This window comes from Gymnoscopelus microlampas (genome assembly GCF_963454915.1).
Source record: "Gymnoscopelus microlampas genome assembly, chromosome: 6".
Classification (NCBI taxonomy): Eukaryota; Metazoa; Chordata; class Actinopteri; order Myctophiformes; family Myctophidae; genus Gymnoscopelus; species Gymnoscopelus microlampas.
In genome coordinates this window covers 36,451,744-36,474,046 of record NC_139943.1, presented here as the reverse complement: position 1 = coordinate 36,474,046, position 22,303 = coordinate 36,451,744, and the positions used below count along the sequence as shown (strand labels likewise).

Below are 22,303 nucleotides of genomic sequence, written 5' to 3'. Positions count from 1 at the left end.
TGTTATTAAAGAAAAACGACAAAACGACAATGGCCAAAACTGTTTTGGCCATTATCTCTGGAACAGAAGGTCCAATCTGCTCAGTTCAAAGCGTGTTGGGTGCGTGACTTTGAGGACATTAAGCACACAATGTTACATTTTCTGATTTTTCAGGGTTTTGTATTTTTTTTATAGCTTTAGGCTATATTTCAGTATGGTTTATGATAAATTGTGTTTGTTGTCATATTTGTTGTAAATGACCACCAACCAAAGGGTTTTTGATACTGGCTATACAGTTATAGTTGTTCATCTTTATTGATTGATAGTTGTTTTTTATTGTTGTGTTTTATTGCTACGTTTTGAGTTGTGTAGGCCTATGTGTGGTTTACAAAAAGGTCCACTGGGTGGCAGTGTTTCCCCATTTTTTCTGTACATTCAGTCAATACATAGTCACATTGTGGGAATCTCGCGAGAGTTCTGAAAAATGTACATCCACAGGGGAGATAAATAGTGTATACGTTTTACTTCATGTTTTAACAACCCCGGAATTAGGTTTGTAAGCTATAGTTTATACTTTCAGTTAAAAAGACCGTTTTTTTTACTGCTCTAATGTAACTCATGATGAATGCAACAGATGTATTATGTCTTCCTAAGGCATAGCCTTTGTTTACAAGGGTTAATTTCATGTCTAATGTTGTTTAGTGTCCCAAGATGGCTTTTTTGTACCGTTAAGAAGTACGTTATTTGTTTATTGTCATGTTCAAGCTTATTTTTGGTCAACTGTTTGTTGAATTACTTTATTGCATTTTGTGATACTGTAGACTTGACATACCATGCAGTCTTATTTTCCTATAGTTTTCACGGTGCTTCAGGAATAAACCAGCATCTGTTTGAAACTCCACTGTCTCATCATTATCATACTTACCAAGCTGAGGGGCAGTTACATTTGTAATGTTTGTCCTTTTTTCTGGTTTCCCACCTATAGTTCTTACAGTGGTTCTTGGATTAAATATTCTAAAATCATCAGTTTGAGAGACCATCCTTAATCAGCCAGGGTTTCTTACAGGACAGGTACAGCGGCAACACTTATTGAAAAAATATATAGAAAATTATGATCAACCCATGGTCACATCTTTATGTATTCTACATGGTTTCAGTACAGGTACGTTTGTTTTAATTCCCTTTTTTCATTTAACTTTGTCATGACTTAAAGTTACCTTAATGCTAATCAATGCACAGCACAGTAACACAGCAATGCTAAGCCAGTCTTCAGAGCAGCTAATCATATTTTAATCATAAAGGACATTAACTTTAATGTCCTTTATTAATTATCAACTCTTTTTTATAATTTGTATCCCTCGATTTTTGTAACCCTTTTTTTTTCACCCGGTGCCAATTTGCTAAGTGATCCTGGGCACTACACTCCCCCCACCAGGATTACTACGTGTTTTTGTGAGGGTATTAACTACCCTAGGAGACACGGGGAGAACATGCAAACTCCACACAGAGTAGGCCCTTTCGCCAACCCCACTAAGGAAGGGTATGGGCGCTGATGACGCGGAGGAGAAGACACGCCCCCAGCGCCCACAGCGTCCCCGGCGGGAATCGAACGCAGGACCTTCTAGCTGTGAGGCGATTATCAACTCTTTATAGCATAAAGAGTTGATAACCATTTCATACTATTGAATGAATGCATTTCTTTGGAGGCAACAACACAAACATATCTAACTTCAGGGTTATTTTCAATATACAGCAAAAGAGTGTGAAGTAATGGCATTTGTCAAATGTATGCTCTGACAATCGGGGGTGCATTTCTCCTTTCCGACATGTCGCCTTTCCGACGTTGACGAACCCTATACCTAACCCTAACCCTAACCCTAACCGCACGCGGAAGCCACTAGTCGGAGTGGTGAGATGTCGGAATGGAGAGTGAACACCGACAATAGTATCCTAGATCCTGGAGATAGCCTCTTTTACACAGGAATGTACACAGGTTCAGAATGCAGGGAATGGGGTGAGACAAAAGATGAAAAGTTTGCCAGCCAATGCTTCTTTTTGTTTTTTTCTATTATAAAGAAGCCTAGAAGCCTACAAGGAGCTGCAGAATACAGTCTGTGTGTCATTATGATATGGACCTCAAATTATAATTATTTTTTTCCTCCCACCTCATAGCTGACTTAATTCATATCCATGTAAACACCTTTTAATATTATGTTGGGTTAGGGCTAGGGTTTCATTTTTCAATATATCTCGTTTTCTATTATAAAAATGTTAAAATTCACTCTTTACATTTCCTATAATGAAGGCAATGGATAATGATGTTATCTAGCTATAATAGAATAATTAAGAATAATAATTAGAACACACTTTAAAAAAAAAAAAAAAATACTTGTTTTCATTTTTTAACTTTAAAAAAATGTTTAAATGATTTATTATATTACCATATTAATATATTACCATATATTATGGTAATAATTGTGTTTATAATAATATAATATGTATTGTAATAATTATTATATGTATTATAATAATAATAATAATTAATGTAATATTAAATATTTTTAATATTGTTAGATATATGTAACCAAATATATTACCATATATTTATTATATATTACCACCACCTACTAAATCACCTTTTGGTTAATAATGCTTTGTCATGTATCCTTTAAAGACCTCAAATATGGACCAACAATTAGGCTAAATAGCCATGAACAATGATGTATATTAGTTAAATATTAGGTCAGTTCATGTCCATTATGATTAGCTGCTCTGAAGACTGAAGGCTTAGCATTGTTGTGTTGCTGTGCAATGCATTGAATAGTATTAAGGTAACTTTAGCTCTGTCTGAAAAGTCATGACAAAGTTAAATGAAAAAAGGGGATGAAAACAAACGTACCTGCACTGAAACCATGTAGAATACATACAAAGAGTGACCATGGGTTGATCATAACTTTCTATATAGTGTTGCCGCTGTACCTGTCCTGTAAGCAACCCCGGCTGATTAAGGATGGTCTCTCAAACTGATGATTTTAGAATATTTAATCCAAGAAGGTGGGAAAACAGGACAAACATTACAAATATGGCTATAATGACAAACACAATATCATAAACCATACTGAAATATAGCCTAAAATTATAAGAAATACAAAAAATCTGAAAATGTAACATTGTGTGCTTAATGTCCTCAAAGTCACGCACCCAACAAGCTTTGAACTGGGCAGATTGGACCTTCTGTTCCAGAGATAATGGCCAAAACATTGTAGCCCGTTTTTCTTTAATAACACGGTCTAGGAAGGTTGTATGGCAACAAACTAGATACCTGAGGAATGTTCACTTTGAGCTGCATCCAACTTGAAATCTACAAGCTCACAATGTGTCTTCATAGAAAGACACCATAGAAAAACAAGCACAACGTCGCTTATAATAAGCAGACATGGCAACACAGAGAGAGAGCATGTACTTCCGGGTTGAAAGGGAAGGAGACGTTAGATTGGCTGAAAGTGAACCCATCTGATTGGCTGATGACCCTGTCAATCAGATTTATCAGCCAATGACGACGTTCGTCTACGCCCACCGTCAGGTCAGTCTCAAAAAGATTTGTGCGTGCACAGAGGAGATCCACCACAGAGAAGCAGTGTGCAAATGCACACCAACCGATTTGTGTTGTAGTTAATTCAATGTGCATTTGTAAATTGAGTGTTTTGGAGATAAATGGAGAATTAAATTTGTGAAGCAGAGCATCTGGAATGTGACTTTAAAATACAAACTGTGGAATTCAAACACAAAATATAAATGTGACTTTAATATACAAACTGTGGATTTTGAGCTGTGGATTAGAAACACAAAATACAAACTGTGAATTTTAAACTGTGTTTTTCAAACACAAAACACAAACGTGATTTTAATACACAGACTGTGGATTTAAAGCTGTGGACTTGAAACACGAACCTGTGGACTTGAAACACGAACGCAAAGCATCGCATTTGTAGTGCTGAACCAAAAAAACACATGCAAACCAGAACTTGTTCATTCAAAAATCTAGTGTGTGAATACAAACCAAGAGTGTGTGAATACAAACCAAGACTTGTGCATTCACTCATTAGGACTTGTGCATTCACTCATTATGAGACTGTTCTGACTCCATACAGGACTCCCCTAACCCCAGCTCACTACGCTATAGGCTGGGGGGCTCCCCCAGAGTTAGTGTCGAAGTGTCCTTGAGCAAGGCGCTGAACCCCCAATCCGATGAGCAGATTGGTGCCTTGCATGGTTTTCTCCGCCATCGGTGTATGAATGTGTGTGTGAATGGGTGAATGTAATGCACAATCTATGTAATGGATAAAAGCGCTATATAAATGCACCATTTACCATTTACAGCAACTTGCAATGGGCCTTGTGGAATCAGTGCCCATGTATCTGTCAAACTAATTCACAAGAGTGAGAGACGCCCACGGGCACAACACCAGAGGGAGCTCCACTGATCTCATACCCCCCAAATTCGGCACAAACATGGGGAAGAACGTATTCCACTATTCTGCCACCACAATGTGGAAGGCCCTACCACCAGCCATCAAACTTTGTGACTCCCTACCCTCATTCAAACCCTAAAACCACACCCTAAAAGAGCACCTGCACCTGTCAGCAAATTGCAACAGGATCTAGATACAGGTATCTTCTAGCTTGCCTCCAGAGAGTACGGTCAGCAAGTGTCCACCCCTGTAAATCTAGCTTTTATTGCTCCCTCATTGATGATTTGTATTGTAGGTCCTGATAATGAATTCAATATATAGGACTGCAATGGAAACAAACCCTCAGGGCTTTTTGTGTTATTCTTTCAGTATTGCTTGCGTAATCGTACTTGCTGTACTGTTTGCAATTTGTTAATAAAGTACTGTATTCAATCAATGAATCAATCAAAACACTTAAATTATGAATGTATTCTACTTAATGATGGGTCCTAATTGAATTTCGTCGTTAAACCAATTCCCAATCCCCCTTTGTACTGTAGTCCATTGTCACTCCAGAAGTTACTCCCAGAGCGCCCCTACTAGTTGGTTTATTATAGATGTGCAAACGAGCACGTCTCCTCCAATACATGCGACATCGTCGGACGCTTCCTCTCACCTGACAGTGAGGAGATTCACCAGAAGGACGTAGCACATGCTATCCCTCCCATTTCTTTTCGCCCGGCCAAACCGGATGTACCTAGGAGGATTCAAATCCCTGTAACTTACTGTCATTTCTAAAGAGAAAAAGAAAATGTCTTAGACTTTTCTCTTCATAAAATATAAATCCTATGACTGTAGCCAGCCCATGTCCACATTTCCATCTCCAGATTTGTTGTCTTTTAAAAGCCTGCCAGGTCGCTGGCAGACTAAGCGCCATCTATCATCTAGACTGATGTTTGAATTCTAGCATAACAAGTGGTCTAATGGGAAACCTTTTTTCATTTTGCTTGATCTAGAGTGTGTCTGGGCCAGTTTTACATAAGATTCTTCCTTCGAAGTATTGGCAGACATTCACTGAAATAAGAGAGAAAAAGATCACAGCAGGAATTTAGACATGTTGCTGGAATTTTTAAATGGAATGCGTACATACGTTTGTTTTGTGTGTGTGTGTGTGTGTGTGTGTGTGTGTGTTGGTGTATGTACAGACACGATATCGGCACAGCGGGATGCAGGGATGCAGACACATGCACACAAAGTTACACTCCTTAAATTCTATGTATAACATGTTATTTTCTTTAAAAAAGAAAGAAAAAAACACCTGGCCACAGGAAGTATGTCATGTTTTCTTTGCAGGTCACATGTGCTCATGTTTTTTTTAATACATTTATGGGGGGAAACAGCTGTTCATAATCAAAATAATACCTATTCATTGGATTTTGCCATAAAACACTGAAATGTGTTACTGTTAAAGAGCCCATAGTGCACTCATAAATCCCCCTGCCTAGATCACTGACGCCATGTGTTTTTGCAGTGACATTTGACGGTGGTAGACGTGGGCTAGTCCTGTCTTGTTCAAGCTTACACATGTATGATGCTTATGATGTTCTTCTTCGGACTTTTCTGTGTCCATAACAGGGTCTGGGGTCAACATATAGAGAAGCCACAAAGTGAATATCCATCTTTCCGAGTAGCCATGATGGAGCGTTGTTTCCGCATTTCTATTTCAGGAAGCAGCCATGTGTTTATGCCGTTATCGTTTTAGTGGCAGGGGAGCCTGATGAGTTTCACAGCACTGATGTAAAGGAAACATGGCGGTCTGGGCAAGGAGGCCGCTGGGGTCCATAGCTGTTCGGAAAGAGCGTCGTCAACACTAAAGACAGGATCGCGACTCTTCTGAGATATGCTTCAGTGCTCACCTGAGCTTTGAATTCTTGACTGCATCTCCATGCCTGACCCTAATCCTATTAGTTTCTTTGTTTCTCTCTCTCTCTCTCCGTCTTTCTCAGGTTGCAGTATATTTGAGAACTGTAAGCGCTGTAACAATGGGACCTGGGGTCCCAGAGATGACTTCTTCATTCATGGCAAATACTGCACTGAATGCCGACCCGGCTGGTCTGGTGGAGATTGTATGAGTATGTGTTCCTCATTCAACTAATCATTGGATCATGTGTGTTTTTGTCTAAAGGAAAACAATTGCAACCATAATTATACTCTCTAGGTTATGTTTTCCTTTCTTTCTCCTGGGATATATGGGCCCTCTTGGAGAGTTTCCATATGCCCAGCAGGAGTACAATATCAGAAGATGAAATGACAGAGGAGGGGATGTTCTAGTAGTATATGATGTCATAACATCCAATAACATTTGGGTGCTGATTATAACTTTCACAGTATGCAAATATAGTGCCATGGGGTGCAGGGGAAAGGCCAGGAAGTTTTATTTGTATAGCACATTTCAACAAGGCAATTCAATGTGCTTTACACAGAACATCAAGCAAAGGAAACACAATTACACGATGACATTATAGGATGCATAAAAAACTGATTACAAAAATAACAGATACAGTTACAGTACAGTGCAGAAGAGAAATAAAAACGAAAAGAAAAGTAACTCAATAAAAGGCAGCGGCAAACAGAAAGGTCTTTAGTTGTGTTTTAAAATAAATAAGAGTGGCAGCAGACCTGCTGTTTTCTGGGAATTTGTTCAAGATATGTGATGCAAAAAACTAAATGCTGCTTCCCCACGTTTATCTTTAGTTTTAGGGACAGAAAGCAGACCTTTCCCAGATGACCTGAGAGATCTGGATGGTTCATGATATCGCACCCGATCAGAAATGTATTTTGGCCCTAAACCATTCACAGCTTTATAGACCAACAGCAGTATTTTGAAATAATTATTTGACACATGGAGCCAGTGTAAGGGGAACAAATTTCAGAAACCTGGCAAGCATTTGTGCGTCTTTGCTGCTCATGTAAGAATGTAATGTATGCTTCTGTCTGTTTGGCATTTTATAATGCATCTACCTTGAATCTAATTGTTTTTGGCAGGAATGGTAACTACAGTAACTGCACGCACAGACCACCAAAATAATAATCAAAATATAATTAAATAGTGGCTTCAATTACAGCATTTGACATGGTACATTCCCAGTTGGAATTTCCATTCCATGGAATATGCTCTCTTTTAGCATAACTTAAGTTCCGTCTCTGTTCCAGAGTGTGGGGGAGTGATCCGTAAACGACAGGGCCACCTGGTGCTGGAGAGTTACCCCACCGACGCCCGCTGTGAGTGGACCTTACACGTGGACCGTCCCTTCACCATAGATTTCAGGTCAGCTACCGAGTCCACTGCTTTTATTATTGTCCTTTAGTTTCTGCATGTATTGTATGTACTTGCTGGTCCAATAGCGTCAAGGATCATATGTGCTCCCTCTATTATCGAAATGGAAAACCAAGTTACGCCTTCTTGTTACGTCTTGTTTCTGGGCTTTTCAATTAAGGGCTCCTTGAAAATGTCACAAAAAACAAACAAAACAAATCCATCCAAAATGGTAAATCAATTAAATAAAATGCTTGTTCGGAAGGGACAATAACTAAAAACAAGAAATGTGTTCTTGGCATCAATTCCTTAACATTTGAACTCCTAAACCCTATTTTATACTTTGTTGTGCGATGGTGTTGAGCAGATCTACAAGCTTGTAAGTTTTTTTTATCAAATGTAAAAAAAAAAAGAAAACACCTATAATGACATGCCCACGGCAGGTTGAAAGTGGTTTTAAACAAAACATGTAGCTGTTATGCACCAGTTCTATATTATAAGTGTTGGGTTTACAAGGAGCTAGCTGCAAACAAAGAAGAATATACTTTTTCCACCAGTGAAATAACTGAAATTCAGATTGATGCAGGTTTTTCTTTTTTCTGACATGCATGGATCTGTTTTTGGGATCTTTGTTGTCCATCTGTAATGGTTATTAATGGCACTCTACGTTCATTCAAATTTCCACTCAGTGTTGGACATGTCTGAAAGAGGTAAGTCATGGACTGAATTGTGAGCTTATATAAACCCTTGAGGAAAGTTCTTACTTTTCAGTCACGTGAACGTTCTATTTCTATCACTTTCTCCATTACATAATTTTTTTTTATAGGCAGGGGTTTGTGGGGTTTTAACGACTAACGATACTGTAATATGCTTGCATTCAGCAAGTCTGCAGTACATAGGCTAATGGTTTGTTGTGCATTAAAGACATACACATATTTATTTACAACATTTTCCCCTGTACATATAAAGCTTAGCTTTAAATTTCACAACCATGAAGAACTGTATAGAGTCGTGCCACATGCGTGCCTCTAAAAAACACACATTAATAACTTCCACAAGTAAATAAAAAAAATAATAAGAATTAATGCAATTTTTATGTTTTTTTTCGTAGACAAAAAAAAACACTAAATGAACTAGTGCTGTTCTGTGTAACTTACACGTTATGTTCAGAGATGGACTCATGGAAAGTAATGAGTTTTGGCCCTTGTCTCAGAGGACTTGTTGGCTGTACCATCCTGTATTCATTATTTGGTACTTACTCTCACTTTTCAAATATCCTTAATGATGGCTTGTAGTATACACAGGCAACAGACAAAATATTTACTAAATTACAAGCACAGTGGGAGCTGCTAAAGACTAAAACCTAGCATTAGTTCTCATTAGTCTAGGCCCTCTTGACCTGAGGGTCTGTCTTTGATAAAACTACGAGACTTGGTATCATGCTGTTAGTATTAGCTCTTAGTATGCTTTAGTCTGCAGATACAGTATTCATTTACTGATGCTATAGTGACAAGGATCAAATGTCAAGGTTCTACTTATTATATGGTGTCATACTTGGTGCTAAAGCCTTCTCTGTATATACTAGTATACAGTAATACATATGCACATGCATCCTTTGTTTCCCTTTGAATGTCTATCCAAAGACATTATTCTACTGTACTTCAGGGAGAAGTATTTTTCTTATTTCTTGTGTACGGTAGAAGCTCTGCACACAGACATCCTCATTCTCTGACTGGTGGAATCCAATTAAACCAAACAGCCCATTGCCATTTACAATTTAGCAGATACTTTAGTCTAACCCAGAGCAATTAACATTTACTACAATTAGAGTAAATGGCATGAACCCTAGTTAACAAATGACAAGGTAAATAAATGGTCAAGTAAATTGTGTACAAAGAAAACAATCAAGTGCTAGGATACTAGGAAACTAGGATACCAGGTAAACATCAAACCTAGTATCTGTCTAAATGCATTTGTTGTTTTCTTTATAATGTTAGTGATTACACTGTACTTAATTCTTAGCTCATATGCTATTGCTCAATTGACGTCTATTCATAGAGTTGAAGCCTGTTTCCTTAATCTTCAGAATTGCCTTTTTTGTGCGTTGACTTTTATTGCTGAACATATGACGAATATTCTCTTTCTATTCTGGCAAGTTTACCAAAAAATAACTCATCCGACCTTTCATGTCTGTAATATTGGGAGTGAATTATATAGCCACACTACACCACAGTGCGTTTTATTCACTGTAGTGGGTCCAAATCGCTTGCCAGTGCTATTAACATATTCAGTAGCTGTGGTTATTGGTCATTACTTGCTTGCTGGCTGCAAAGCACCCAGTGAGTGTCATGGAGCCAGCTATGATGGCACTGCCAGGAAACCCAGGTGCAACTTCTCATAGTCCAGGAAAACCCGGGTAGTTTTTATTTCTGAAAATTCATCATGTTACATCATGTTGTTTACGCCATATTCCATCGGAGTTAAGCCTGTGCGAAAAACCGTGATGTATGGTATGGAAAATATATGAAAAGGTTTCCTTTTTGGCTTGTGGAATAAGAAAGGAAATGTGTTAACTGTTTTCCTACTATGTCATTGTATTAGTTACATTTTATTGTTGGAAAACTCACACCAGAAATCTACTCCAAACTTTTTGTAGCTATTCTTGTTGGAATAACTCACACTAGAAATGTACTCCAAACTTTGTGCAGGCATTTTCTTTGTTTTCTCCTATTTGTCAAGTTTGTGCAACAATGAATAAAATTAAAAATCTTAATAACTTTAGACCCGGTGTCCCAGTTTTCGGCATGACATGGTGGTTAAATACCAGACACTACAGTCTTTTGCTCACAATGTAAACTCATAAATTAATGAAAGATCTGTGAGAGCTTTTTTTGTGTTTAGTTGGTTACCTGTTCCTCTTCTACACGCCTGTCTCCAGTTTAAAGTATAATTAACACCAGACCAAATTAATTTGTGGTTAACAACTAGAGTTAAATAGGTGTGCCATCGATGTGTGCCAACATATCCATAAGTAACTATCCATTTATCCAATAAATAAAGGTACCTTACAGAAAACACTTTGTCATAATCAATATTGAGTCCAGAACAGGGAACAAGGTTTTCAAGCGGTCAACTATCAATATGTGGCAATGGGCAAGCACTTACAACAGTCAGTAGTCAATGCTTGCTCACTGGCTCACAGACAGACAGACTCACAAAAGCGAAAACATAATCCCTTGCCCTCGGCCATTCTGGCCTCCTGGCGGGAGTATTCATGTATTCATGTTGTATTCATTACGTTTAAACTCTACAATTTTCTCATTTGTTTCACTTTTAGGTTCATGATGCTGAGCCTGGAGTACGACCACTCTTGTCGCTATGACTACGTGGAAGTACGAGATGGCGATAGCATTAACTCACGTGTGATCGGTCGGTTTTGTGGCAATGAGAGGCCGGCGCCAATCCAGAGCTCTGGCAACAGCCTTCACATCCTTTTTGTGTCTGACAGTTACAAGAACTTTGATGGCTTCTTCGCCACGTTCCAGGAGAGCTCAGGTACATCTAGCTTCCACCATACTTCTTTTCACTTGCCCTAGTTTACAGTGTTAATACATCCATTTAACTCCAACAGTGTTCAATAGTTAAATTAAAACTGAGGTTTCTTCTGTGTATTATTATTGATAATTAGTATCATTATTAATTTTATACACCAGACATATACTTTTAGGGGCGGCAGTGGCTCAGGGGTAGAGTGGCCGGGTAGAGTGAACTGGAAACCGCAAGGTTCTCAGTTCGATCCCCCCCAACCCGGCACTAACTTCGACAGTTAGTGTCGAAGTGTCCTTGAGCAAGACGCTGAACCCCTAATTGCTCCCGATGAGCAGGTTGGTGCCTGCTCATGAATGTGTGAATGGGTGGATGTAATGCACAATCTATGTAAAGCGCTTTGGATTAAAGCGCTATACAAATGCACCATTTACCATTTATATACCTGCAGCCTAAAGGCTTGCCTGTAAAATCTGGTTACAAATGTAACCAAATGGACTAAATTGTATTTACCAACACTACTAGGGATATATTGTCCATGTACACTTTGATTATATTTATACCTGTTAATAATCAATCAAGCAATCAATCTAATCTATCTATCATTGCAGCATGCAGCTCTTCTCCTTGCCTCCATGATGGCACTTGTGTTCTGGACACGTCCCACACGTACCACTGTGCCTGTCTGGCTGGCTACACAGGCGATAGGTGTGAGAATGGTGGGTATCAGCAACTAACTTGTGTGTGACAATATCGTTATGGCTCTGATAGTGCCAGCTCAGTGGCCTTGTGGTTAGAGTGTCCGCCGTGAGCTTGGGGGGGTCGGGGTTCAATCCCCCTGCCGGCTCATAACAAAGACTATAAAAATGGGACCCAATGCTTCCTTTCTTGGCACTCAGCATCAAGGGTTGGATTGGGGCTAAATCCCTGCGACATACTGGTGTCATGTTCAGGGGGTGTACATGTACACCATGGCTGGGGGATGTACTTGTGCATCAAGCTGCATCACGCTACAGAAGCAGGAGATGTCCTGACCTATGGGCCACATGGCTCAGGAGACGTTGGTCCCCAAGTCTACTTTCACGATAGTGTCAGAGTATGATTTTTGACAAAAATGTAGGGACACTTAGAAGTACACACTATGTGCAGACTTAGTTATGTAATTATTGCACTGACAGAAAGGTATCAGAACAAGATGCCTGGTGATGCTTACCAGATCTTAATAGCATCATCAACTAGGTACATGTGCAGTCCAAATAATGAACTCATCCAGGAGCAATAAATGGTGCATCTGACTTCTTCCCTGGATGCTCTTTAGCAGTTCTTGTTCCCTGTTAAAGGGCAGACAGTGATTCACCGTCACATGGGAGAGAGCTCTGTGGTTTGGACTGGTTTCAGGCCAGCTGCCTTCTCCTTCCCAGGGCAGTCTCATCTATGTCCGCAGCCAATCTGCTGTTTGGGAAATATGTGTTGTCAGCATTAACAGATGAATCATGAATCAAGTCGACCAGCTGACGAACATGGCCTGTCTGATATGAAACAGAGCAGACACACTGTACGTAAGGACCTAAGTTCTGACACTTTCAAATGTACATTGTATTATATTATGGAATTTGTCTCAGTGCAGATGTCAACGTTAAAATTACAATAGGTAAAGTTTTCCGTATAAAAGGGAACAAGAACAAACAAGCAATAAAATAACAATAAAAGTGTAGTCAGTGCTACATTAAAATGTTACAATATAATCAAAGTTCTGAAAATAGCTAAAAGATGTCTGACTTAAAAAGTAAAAGCCAATTAGGAAGAGATAGGTAGCCTATAAATTGACCAAATTTTGTTTTTTTGCTGAATTGTGTTTTGGAAATGTTAGGGTTCAGGTTAGTTTCGGTTTCCAGTATTGCTCAAAGAGGGTGTGCCTGGAGTGACTTCCATAGGTCCGCAAGGTCTTTTATTTATGGACGGCTGGACCTGGGCATGTGTTTCTATGCCCGCTACACCTCCCAGAGGCCCCTGCAAAAACAGACTTACTCTCTTTTTTTCCTGGTGGCTTCGGTTTCAAGGGTAAATTTGAGTCTATAAAACTGATGGTGAAACAATTCTGCTTCTATAATACAAGCCAGCCTTTCCATCGGAGGAGATGCCCGTAAAAAAAGCAAGGCAGGAATTTCACTCTGTGCTCCCTGTGTGCATCCGCTTACCCCCGAGAGGAATGTCTCAGCTGCTCGTTTCATGGAGATCATTTTGGAGGATAAAGGGTGATTTATACTTAGTTGTGTGCTGCTGTCACCGAATGAAAATAGCCGTTTTCTCCACCAGAGCCAGTTAGAGAATTCTAAATATGTTTTGGCATATATGGAATCTACAATAATTTACCTGTCATTAAAAGTACGTTTTACACAAAAAATATAGTAGCAAATTAAGATCATCTCTAAAAAGGATACAATATCTCCTGCGTTTTACTTTTATCTATTCTGTGGCCTAATCAATATATTTTAGGAGTGCAAAAGTTCCAAAGGCACTGAGGTAATAATGAATTAATGATTGTGTCATTATTCAGAGCTTATTAGCATTCCGAAGTCATGCCTTTGGACTCCTCTAAGTATGTGGAGAGTGGAGTAGACAGCAGGTTTTGTGGACAGACAACAGTGTCCACAAGCATTTGCCCCCCCATCTAAAAAGAGGTCAAGCACAGTTGATTTTTCTTTCTTTTCGGATGACCAAACACATTCCCCGTCCCAAAAGGGACTGAGAGATGCTGGAAGGAAGGACTGTGATTATAGGGAGGGTTCTGTGGATTTGGAGCTGTGCAACCACAGACAGAGAAATGCACGGTTCAGACCCAACTTAAACACAACAATACAACAAAACCGCAAAAGGAATTGCTTCACTGCAAATGGCATCATTATTGCAGCATCAATAGTTGTGTGTGTGTGTGTGTGTGTGTGTGTGTGTGTGTGTGTGTGTGTGTGTGTGTGTGTGTGTGTGTGTGTGTGTGTGTGTGTGTGTGTGTGTGTGTGTGTGTGTACCATTTCACTTTTGTTACTATTACCTCATTCCGTACCAGAGAGGGAAGATCGTGTGATCCAACATGTGTTATTAGTGTTTCCCAGTTTGTTATTGTCTAAAGAATTAGAAGTGTTCCATACCCACATCACCAGTCTCTGCCCCATCTTACTCACTTAATAAAATACAGGTTTTATAGCAGTGGAAAATTGAACAGTTTGACCAAAGCCCTTTTACTGCAAGAAATCTATTTCTTCCTCAGTTACAAGCCACATGTTAATGTCGCCTTGTGAGCTGTTCACACTTTACTAAGACGGGTGAAATTGTTCATTAATGAGCCAGTAAGATTGCCGGCCACCGTTTATGAAGCTCTGGGCATTCTAAAGAGGCAATTACAAGGTAGACTAATGCGTTTGGGAGCTGAGACACAACAAATATGTCTTGAGCGTGTACTCGTCTACAGCCCTACAGTGAAGTCGTTCAGGTCATGTGTGGTCTTTTATTGTTGTTGAGTTGGTAGGTAGATGACACTTCCACAAATCTCTGCATTATGAAATGTCTATCAAACAGAAGCCTTAAATCTACCCGTAATCAGATTGTTCACAGACTAAATCCAAGTTAATGACCCTGCATTCTTTTAACTGACGTTAATACCCAAGAACACGAGTTAACATGTTCACACCTGACTTGTGTTCGTGTCTCCGCTCAGTGGTGGGATGCCGCAGGCCTCCAGTGCCCACCCATGGCTCCACAGAGGGGCTATTTCAGCACTCAGGAGCACGGATAACCTTCCGTTGTGACCCCGGGTTTGAGCTGCAGGGCATTCGTTCTGCCATCTGCCTCAGGGATGGCACCTGGAGTGCTCCAGCCCCCCAGTGTGGTAACTGAGAATCTATGTTTGGCAAAGTATTATAATATCATTTTATGACTTACAGTGAGCTATTGTACTCTTTTGCAAGCAGTGAAAGTGATTTTGGCATTCTTGTGATTAATCTGTTCAGAATTAGTCCAATTAGGGTACACACACACACACACACACACACACACACACACACACACACACACACACACACACACACACACACACACACACACACACACACACACACACACACACACACACACACACACACACACACACACAACCATGTGCATCTCATTTCTGCATCAATGGATACCAGACACTATCCAGGGGTGGTTTAATAAGTGGAAACATACCCAGTTACAGTGTTTACAAGCACGCATTGTCTCGGTCTTCCTCTCCAGTGCCAGTGGAGAGGCTGTGCACCCTCCCACCCAAGCCAACGCACGGTGACCACTTCCTGGTCTTTGGGCCCAATGATGTCATCATCGCTCTCCAGTACCTGTGCTACCGGCCGTATAAACTCAGCGGGACCTCACAGAGAACCTGCCTTCCCAACAACACCTGGAGCAGGGCTCCATCCACCTGTGTCAAAGGTCAGGCCCAGGGGGGGTGGGTGCAGTTAGGGGAAATGGAGCGTCGCAATAGTGGTCAGCTGGCCCATGGGGGTGGGTGGAGTTATGGGAATAGTTTTGAATAGTGGTCAGCAGCAGGTGCGGGAAACGGATGATTGCGGCCAATTCTAAACGAGCGTGAAGGGCTTTTGCTCCTGTCATTAAGACAGCAGCAGTGTGAAAATTGAGGCTTCAATTTGATAAAGCTACATAATGACTCAGTACAGATGAGTCAATCCCTGCTCCCATTCACCATGACTAGTCAACTATGAACAAAAGCATCACTGAGCTGTTTACAGGCCATTCAATAATGATCTCTTTTTATGTCTGTCTCCCCCATCGCAGTGAATAACACACTCGCTGAACCAGAAAGGGACAAAGGCAAAGCAACGGAAAGAGAAACCGACACAGGGGGAGACAAAGTTAGCAAAGATAACGACCAAGAGAACACAGCAGGAGGCAAAGACAGCGTGGGTGGTAAAGACAAAGACATTAGCTACAAAAATACAACAGCAGTGGATGGTAGAGATACGTCTATAGATGTTATTGTGGTGGAACCTCCGGAAGAGAGTGACGATAAAGTAGGCAACACTGAAGATGGAAACACTGGTGTGGAAAAACCAACAGAAGGTAGCAATGATAAAGTGGCCACCAAAGACACAGACAACAGCCTAGACACTCTAGAAAAGAAAGACCCCAAGGTACCAAGGCTGCCAGAGAGGACATCAGAAGAGGATGGAAGGCCAGATGCCAAGGGAGGCAAAGATGGCATTCAGGAGATAGGAAAGTTCACAGAAATAGTGGTGATAAGAGACAAGGGGCAAGAAGAGAAGGAGAAAAAAGAAGAGCAGGTGGATCAAAGCAAAGATGGGGAAAAAGTCGGCCCAAATGACACCAAGGAGACAGTCCCATCCGAGCGAGAGAATGCAGTGGAGATATCTGAACACAAGCTGAGAGAGAACAAGACGGACACGACTGATAGCAATGACATTGAGAGGGGAAACCATACGATAAAGATTCCTGAGCTGGGGAGACCGGTCATTCCATCTCTAAGAAACACCACACGATTTACGCCGTACAGGGCAGGAGGCGAGGAGACAAATACGCCAACAGAGAAAACAACAAACAAAGAATCTCAGGAAAAGACGGAGGGTGAGGTGGGAAGGGATTCGGACGGAAAAACAAAGGAGGAACTGGAGGAGGAGGAGAAAGAGAAAGAACAAAATCAAAGTATCGATGGTAAGACTCACTGGACCATCAACGGGTACACATTGCATGACCATATTGTGAAAATGAATAGTGCTCGTCCACCCTAACTCACTTTTTCCTCATATCCTGTTCTCCCAGACAAGATCTGTCCACCCATCCCTCCTCTATATCATGGCTATTATCAGCACGTGCCAGGGCCTGGGCCAGTGACGGTGGCATTCTCCTGTAATCACTCCTATGCCCTCAGTGGTAACACTCATCGAACTTGCCAGCCAAATGGCACCTGGAGCGGCAGGCAGCCCCTTTGTGTGAGAGGTATACTGCAACAATGGTTCTTATATGATGGTTAAGGACTTTGTATGTGCATCTGCAAAGGTTTTCATACAGACCCTTCCATCGGATCCATTGGTTAAATTAGATTTTATATAAATAAAACACTGGATAGGCTATAGAACACTTCTGTCTGTGTTGCATGTCCATCAGCCTCTGCATGGGTCCAATTAGCCCTTTTGAAAGCACAGCAGTTGATCCGCACTTCCGCAGCAGGCGTTAATTGGAAATTGTGTGTGTGTGTGTGTGTGTGTGTGTGTGTGTGTGTGTGTGTGTGTGTGTGTGTGTGTGTGTGTGTGTGTGTGTGTGTGTGTTTACAGCCTGTCGGGAGCCTAAAGTGTCAGAACTGGTTAGACAAAGAGTCTTGCCCCCTCAGGTACCATCCAGGTATGTACTGTGCAGTATGAGCTATCATTTGCAAGTAAATAACTGTTTGCATAGGAACACCAAGATCCTCACATCATGATACTATATAACTCTAATTATCTTGCAGCTATAACCTTATTATTACTTGCAATACATTTATAAATTACAAGCTAGGTTTAGCTATTGTCACACGTGCAAGCAAGGACCTATAAAAAGGTATCCATGCATTAATGCATTCATTTCTTTCATGCATTCAAGTTTACATTGATGTGTCATCCAGTTGTTTTTTCAGATATTGCATTTAACCACTTGAACCCCAGCATCCCTATTCTGCCAGGAACATTCAGCAAAAATAGTAGATCTATAAGCTCACAACACGTCGCAACGAGCTGGTAGATCAGCTATTTTTGGCGAAGACATTTGGTGTAGATACATTTAAAAAAAGAGTGCACCAAGTACAGAGTAACTCAGGGCCGTTTAACTAAGAGGGGTTTAAGTGGTTAAAAAGATATGTAAAAACTTGAAGTTTACCTGCATTTCCGTGGCCTCTTCTTTGTGCTCTCAGGAAGACCCCAGTCCACAAGTTTTACTCTGAGCGTGCCAGGGAGTTCCAGTCAGACAGTCCCACCAAAAGCCCTCCAGTACACTCCCAGCTGCCCCAGGGTTTCCACCAGCTGTACACACACATTGAGTACGAGTGTGCCTCTCCTTTTTACCAGCATTCGGGCAGCGCACGTCGCACCTGCCTTAAGACAGGGAAATGGAGTGGGCGTCATGTCTCCTGTTCACCTGGTGAGGGCAGCAGAGGATTACTAGTTAATGTTAGGCCATATAAAAAATGGTGAACAATGCTCCACACAATCCAATTTCACACGCACGGGGGCACACACGCAAACGAACACACACAAGCAACACACACACACACACACACACACACACTCTTTTTGCACGTTGCCAAGTGTTGACTCAGTTTAGTGAATGTCTTATGTCTCCCTTCCTTCCCTTGCCCTTGCACTTCCTGCATGACAGTGTGTGGGAAGCATTCGACCTTTGACCCAGAGAACCCAGCAGAAGCTCAGTGGCCTTGGCTGGCTGCCATCTACCGCCGCTCCGGCAACGGAGCTGGGACCAAGGTGACCAAGGCAGCCACCCTGGCAGAGTCCCTGAAGAAGGGCGGTGAAGCGGGCACCAAGCTCCATGACCAGGCTTCTGACTGGCATCTGGTGTGCAGCGGGGCGCTGGTGAACCAGAGGAGCGTGGTGGTGGCAGCTCACTGCGTGACAGAGCTGGGGAAGGGCTACCCGCTGGGTGCGCATCAGATGAAGGTAGTGATGGGGAAGAACTACCGCGATGACCTCAGGGAGGCCAAAGGCATCCAACACCTTAGGGTAAGATAGCGGTGGTGTTTCTTATATACTGTATATATGATGTTATGATATAGATAGGCTACTTTATGTTGATAGACGGATATATTATGTGTAAATATGTAGACACCTTTTTGTTTTTTGATTCTTTCGTTTTCCCCCTCACCCGCTTCTTTTTTATCTTTATCTTTCTGGAAACGACAAAAACGATGAAGCTTGCAGAAAAACAACACACCTGTAAAGCTGTGATGTGACAATAAAGATGATTCTGATTCCGATTATAAACAGACATGCATACATACATACCTACCTACCTACCTACCTACATACAAAGATACATAGATATCACCAAAACATCTGTCGTTAACTGAGGTTATCCAGCATATATTCTAGCCCTCGGTTGGGTAAGCTTGCAACAAGGAATGTTGGGCACTAATTTCTTACCCAACACCCACGGCTTTACGCATTGATAAAGACAACAAGAAACCCACATTTGATCAATATTTCAATTCAATAAATAGATTAACATTTGTGTCAATGGAGAACTGCCCTGGCAAACAATGCTCGTGGTGGCATACCGTGCCGGTCAGCGTTACAGGGGAATCCTGCTGGGATACCTTGACTGTACGGTGTGGGAGGTTGGCTGAGGGCAAGTGCATGTTGGTATGCACTACGCAGCCATTCTATGAACCATCCAAGGTTGCTGTTTTCTGCTCTGTGTTTTGGTCCCTTTGCACTCAGATAAACTCCAGTGTTTCCTCAGAAGTGAATTCTACACAGCCCTCATTGTCAGTGTCAAGCATTCAGTCCTATGCCATTCTCTAGTTATATGGTGGAAGATTACTCATCTGACCATATCACTTTTTTCCCCCACATCTCTGTAGACCAGCACATGTGCATTGTAATGAGGGCTTTATGCACTGCAATCCTATATGTAGTTGTCGATGGACTGTTCCTGCATTTACATTCTCAGTCTGATGTCTTTCCTTTAGATACAAATACAGACATTGTTTCTATTGAAACACTAGCCAGTTGAGCATTCTTTATGACGGAATCTCCGGTCATGCGTGTCCCAATAACGAACCCTCTTTTATGGTCACTTAGTTGGAACTATTCCTCTTGCATCTTGATCCAACATTGAGGTCAACTGGGCCTGCTCAGCATCGTATACATGCCACAGAGCATGACAGGATGGAAATAGCAGTTGCATCATCCAGTACACCTGTAGGCGTCTGCATTCCTTATGTTTCTACACTCATTTATTCAGTTTTTTCCTTTAATTTATCACCCATCTGTATATTCTGTATATGGAATACATATCCAATCATTTATTTAAACAAAGAACAGCAGGGAGGTAATCACACTTACTTCCCCTGATACCCATTTTGAATAATGCGTTAACTAGGGCTCCATGAGTACACTGTGTGCATCATTGTGTTGCATGGAGACAAGTAAAAGCCTTTACAACATGTTCCATCCTGCCACCCTGCTGTTTGCCACTGGGTCTCTTTATTCAATTCATTCATCCATTCACTCATTATCCAAAAACTCTCTTCAGTCAAATCAGTTATTTACTATGCATGAATAAATGAATTATTTGAAAAGGTCCTTCAACACCCGTAGCATTTTGTCCCCGTGCTATTCATTTGTCCGAAAATGTAATGAAAGTTTTGTTTGTGATAGTTTTGTTTGTGATATGAGTACATCACAAAGAACGCAATATTATATGTCAATAAAGCGTTACATTTTTCTAAAATAAATAAACTCATCAACCTGTGTGGACTGTGGACGAGGCATTTTTCGCATCACATTCCCAGGGTGTAATGATCTCAACTACAAATGGAAACAATGTAGAAAAAAAGAGAGAAAGGAGCGCATCTGTTTGGCTGGAGTAAAACCTTTCCACAAGAGTGCCTTGGTCTCATCCTTTTTTTTTAACAAATGGAAACAATTGACCCTTACAGGTCTATTTGGTTCCATTAGTGCAGAGGATTTTACAGTGTTCCCTTTCATATCACACCGTTCCTTTCTTTCCCCACCACTTACTTGCATATTGTTTGTTTCTTACCCTGCCTGTGTCTCGCTGCTTCTCCTTTAGGTGGCGTCTGTGGCCGTCCACCCCAACTACGACCCCCTGATTCTGGATTCGGACCTCGCTGTGATCAAGCTCCTGGACAAGGCCCGGATCGGGGAGCGGGTCCTCCCCCTCTGCCTCCCGGACGCCCAGGGAGGCGAGGTGACCTCCGTGCAAGGCCTCGTGATGGGCTGGTCCCCTCTGGCAGCCCTGGGGCCTGACGAGAAAGCCAGGGTCGGGGTCGTGCACCTCGCCGACGTGGTACCATGCGAGCAGCAGTACGCTCGCAACGGCATGCCGGTCAGCGTCACAGACAACATGCTCTGCGCTAGCCAGAAGCCTGACTACAGCCCGTCCAATATCTGTCCCTCCGACACCGGGGGTGTCCTTATTCTGCCTGGGATCTCCACGGACTCCACCAGAGACAACCAGGGGCCCTCTGTCGGCTCTGCGGGGAGACAGGGGGACAACAAGGGGCGGTGGACAATGTTGGGCCTTGTGAGCTTTGGCTATGAGGACGGGGAGTGTAACCCGGAGCTCTATACAGTGTACACGCACGCAGCCAACTTCAAAGACTGGATAGAGAGCAATATGAAGTAGAGAAACCCTACTGTCAGACTCACTTTCAGACTCTTTCTTTGACGTTCCTAAACATTTGATTTCCTTCATACCTCATTACCCCCCCCCCCCCCTTCCCCACACACACACACACACACACACACACACACACACACACACACACACACACACACACACACGACAAATCAGATGCAACACTGGACAGAATAGCGCTCTTAACCACTTATGTCCCATGTACTTTAACATACAACAAATAGCGAAAGTAGACGATCTACGAGCTAACAACATGTTGAAGATCGGCTATTTTCACTGTTTTCGAAAACTGACATTTGTAGAATTTGTTCTGGACATTTGGGGACATTTTTTTTATGACATGCCCAAAATAGAGATGCCAGGGTTAAAGTGGTTAACTGCAGGGCACATTAATATGCATTGTATTGGGCACAACCTTCCCTTGGCAGACCACTTCAGTGTACACAGGTCTTTTAACTTGGGACTATTAGACTTGAAAACCAGTTTAACCCTCTATAAGTCCTCTGGATGGCGATGGTTTGCATTCCATTCATTGGTATGTATATACGATGTAATGTACTGTATTATTATATCTATT

The 22,303-nt window shown here is 41.6% G+C and overlaps 1 protein-coding gene across 2 annotated transcripts in view; it reads left to right on the top strand.

Moving 5' to 3' along the window:
• Positions 1-21,842, top strand: part of pamr1b (peptidase domain containing associated with muscle regeneration 1b) — a 36,568-nt gene extending 14,726 nt beyond the window's left edge. For both annotated transcript variants that reach the window (XM_084059896.1, XM_084059897.1), the window contains exons 3-14: positions 6,437-6,562; positions 7,644-7,758; positions 11,084-11,301; positions 11,904-12,011; positions 15,005-15,175; positions 15,562-15,753; positions 16,117-17,010; positions 17,119-17,295; positions 17,631-17,697; positions 18,242-18,468; positions 18,706-19,064; positions 21,139-21,842. In XM_084059896.1, coding sequence (XP_083916022.1) covers positions 6,437-6,562; positions 7,644-7,758; positions 11,084-11,301; positions 11,904-12,011; positions 15,005-15,175; positions 15,562-15,753; positions 16,117-17,010; positions 17,119-17,295; positions 17,631-17,697; positions 18,242-18,468; positions 18,706-19,064; positions 21,139-21,714 — 3,230 coding nt within the window. In that variant the 3' untranslated portion in view covers positions 21,715-21,842. The remainder of the gene's footprint in view (positions 1-6,436; positions 6,563-7,643; positions 7,759-11,083; positions 11,302-11,903; positions 12,012-15,004; positions 15,176-15,561; positions 15,754-16,116; positions 17,011-17,118; positions 17,296-17,630; positions 17,698-18,241; positions 18,469-18,705; positions 19,065-21,138) is intronic.
• Positions 21,843-22,303: the final 461 nt, after the last annotated feature.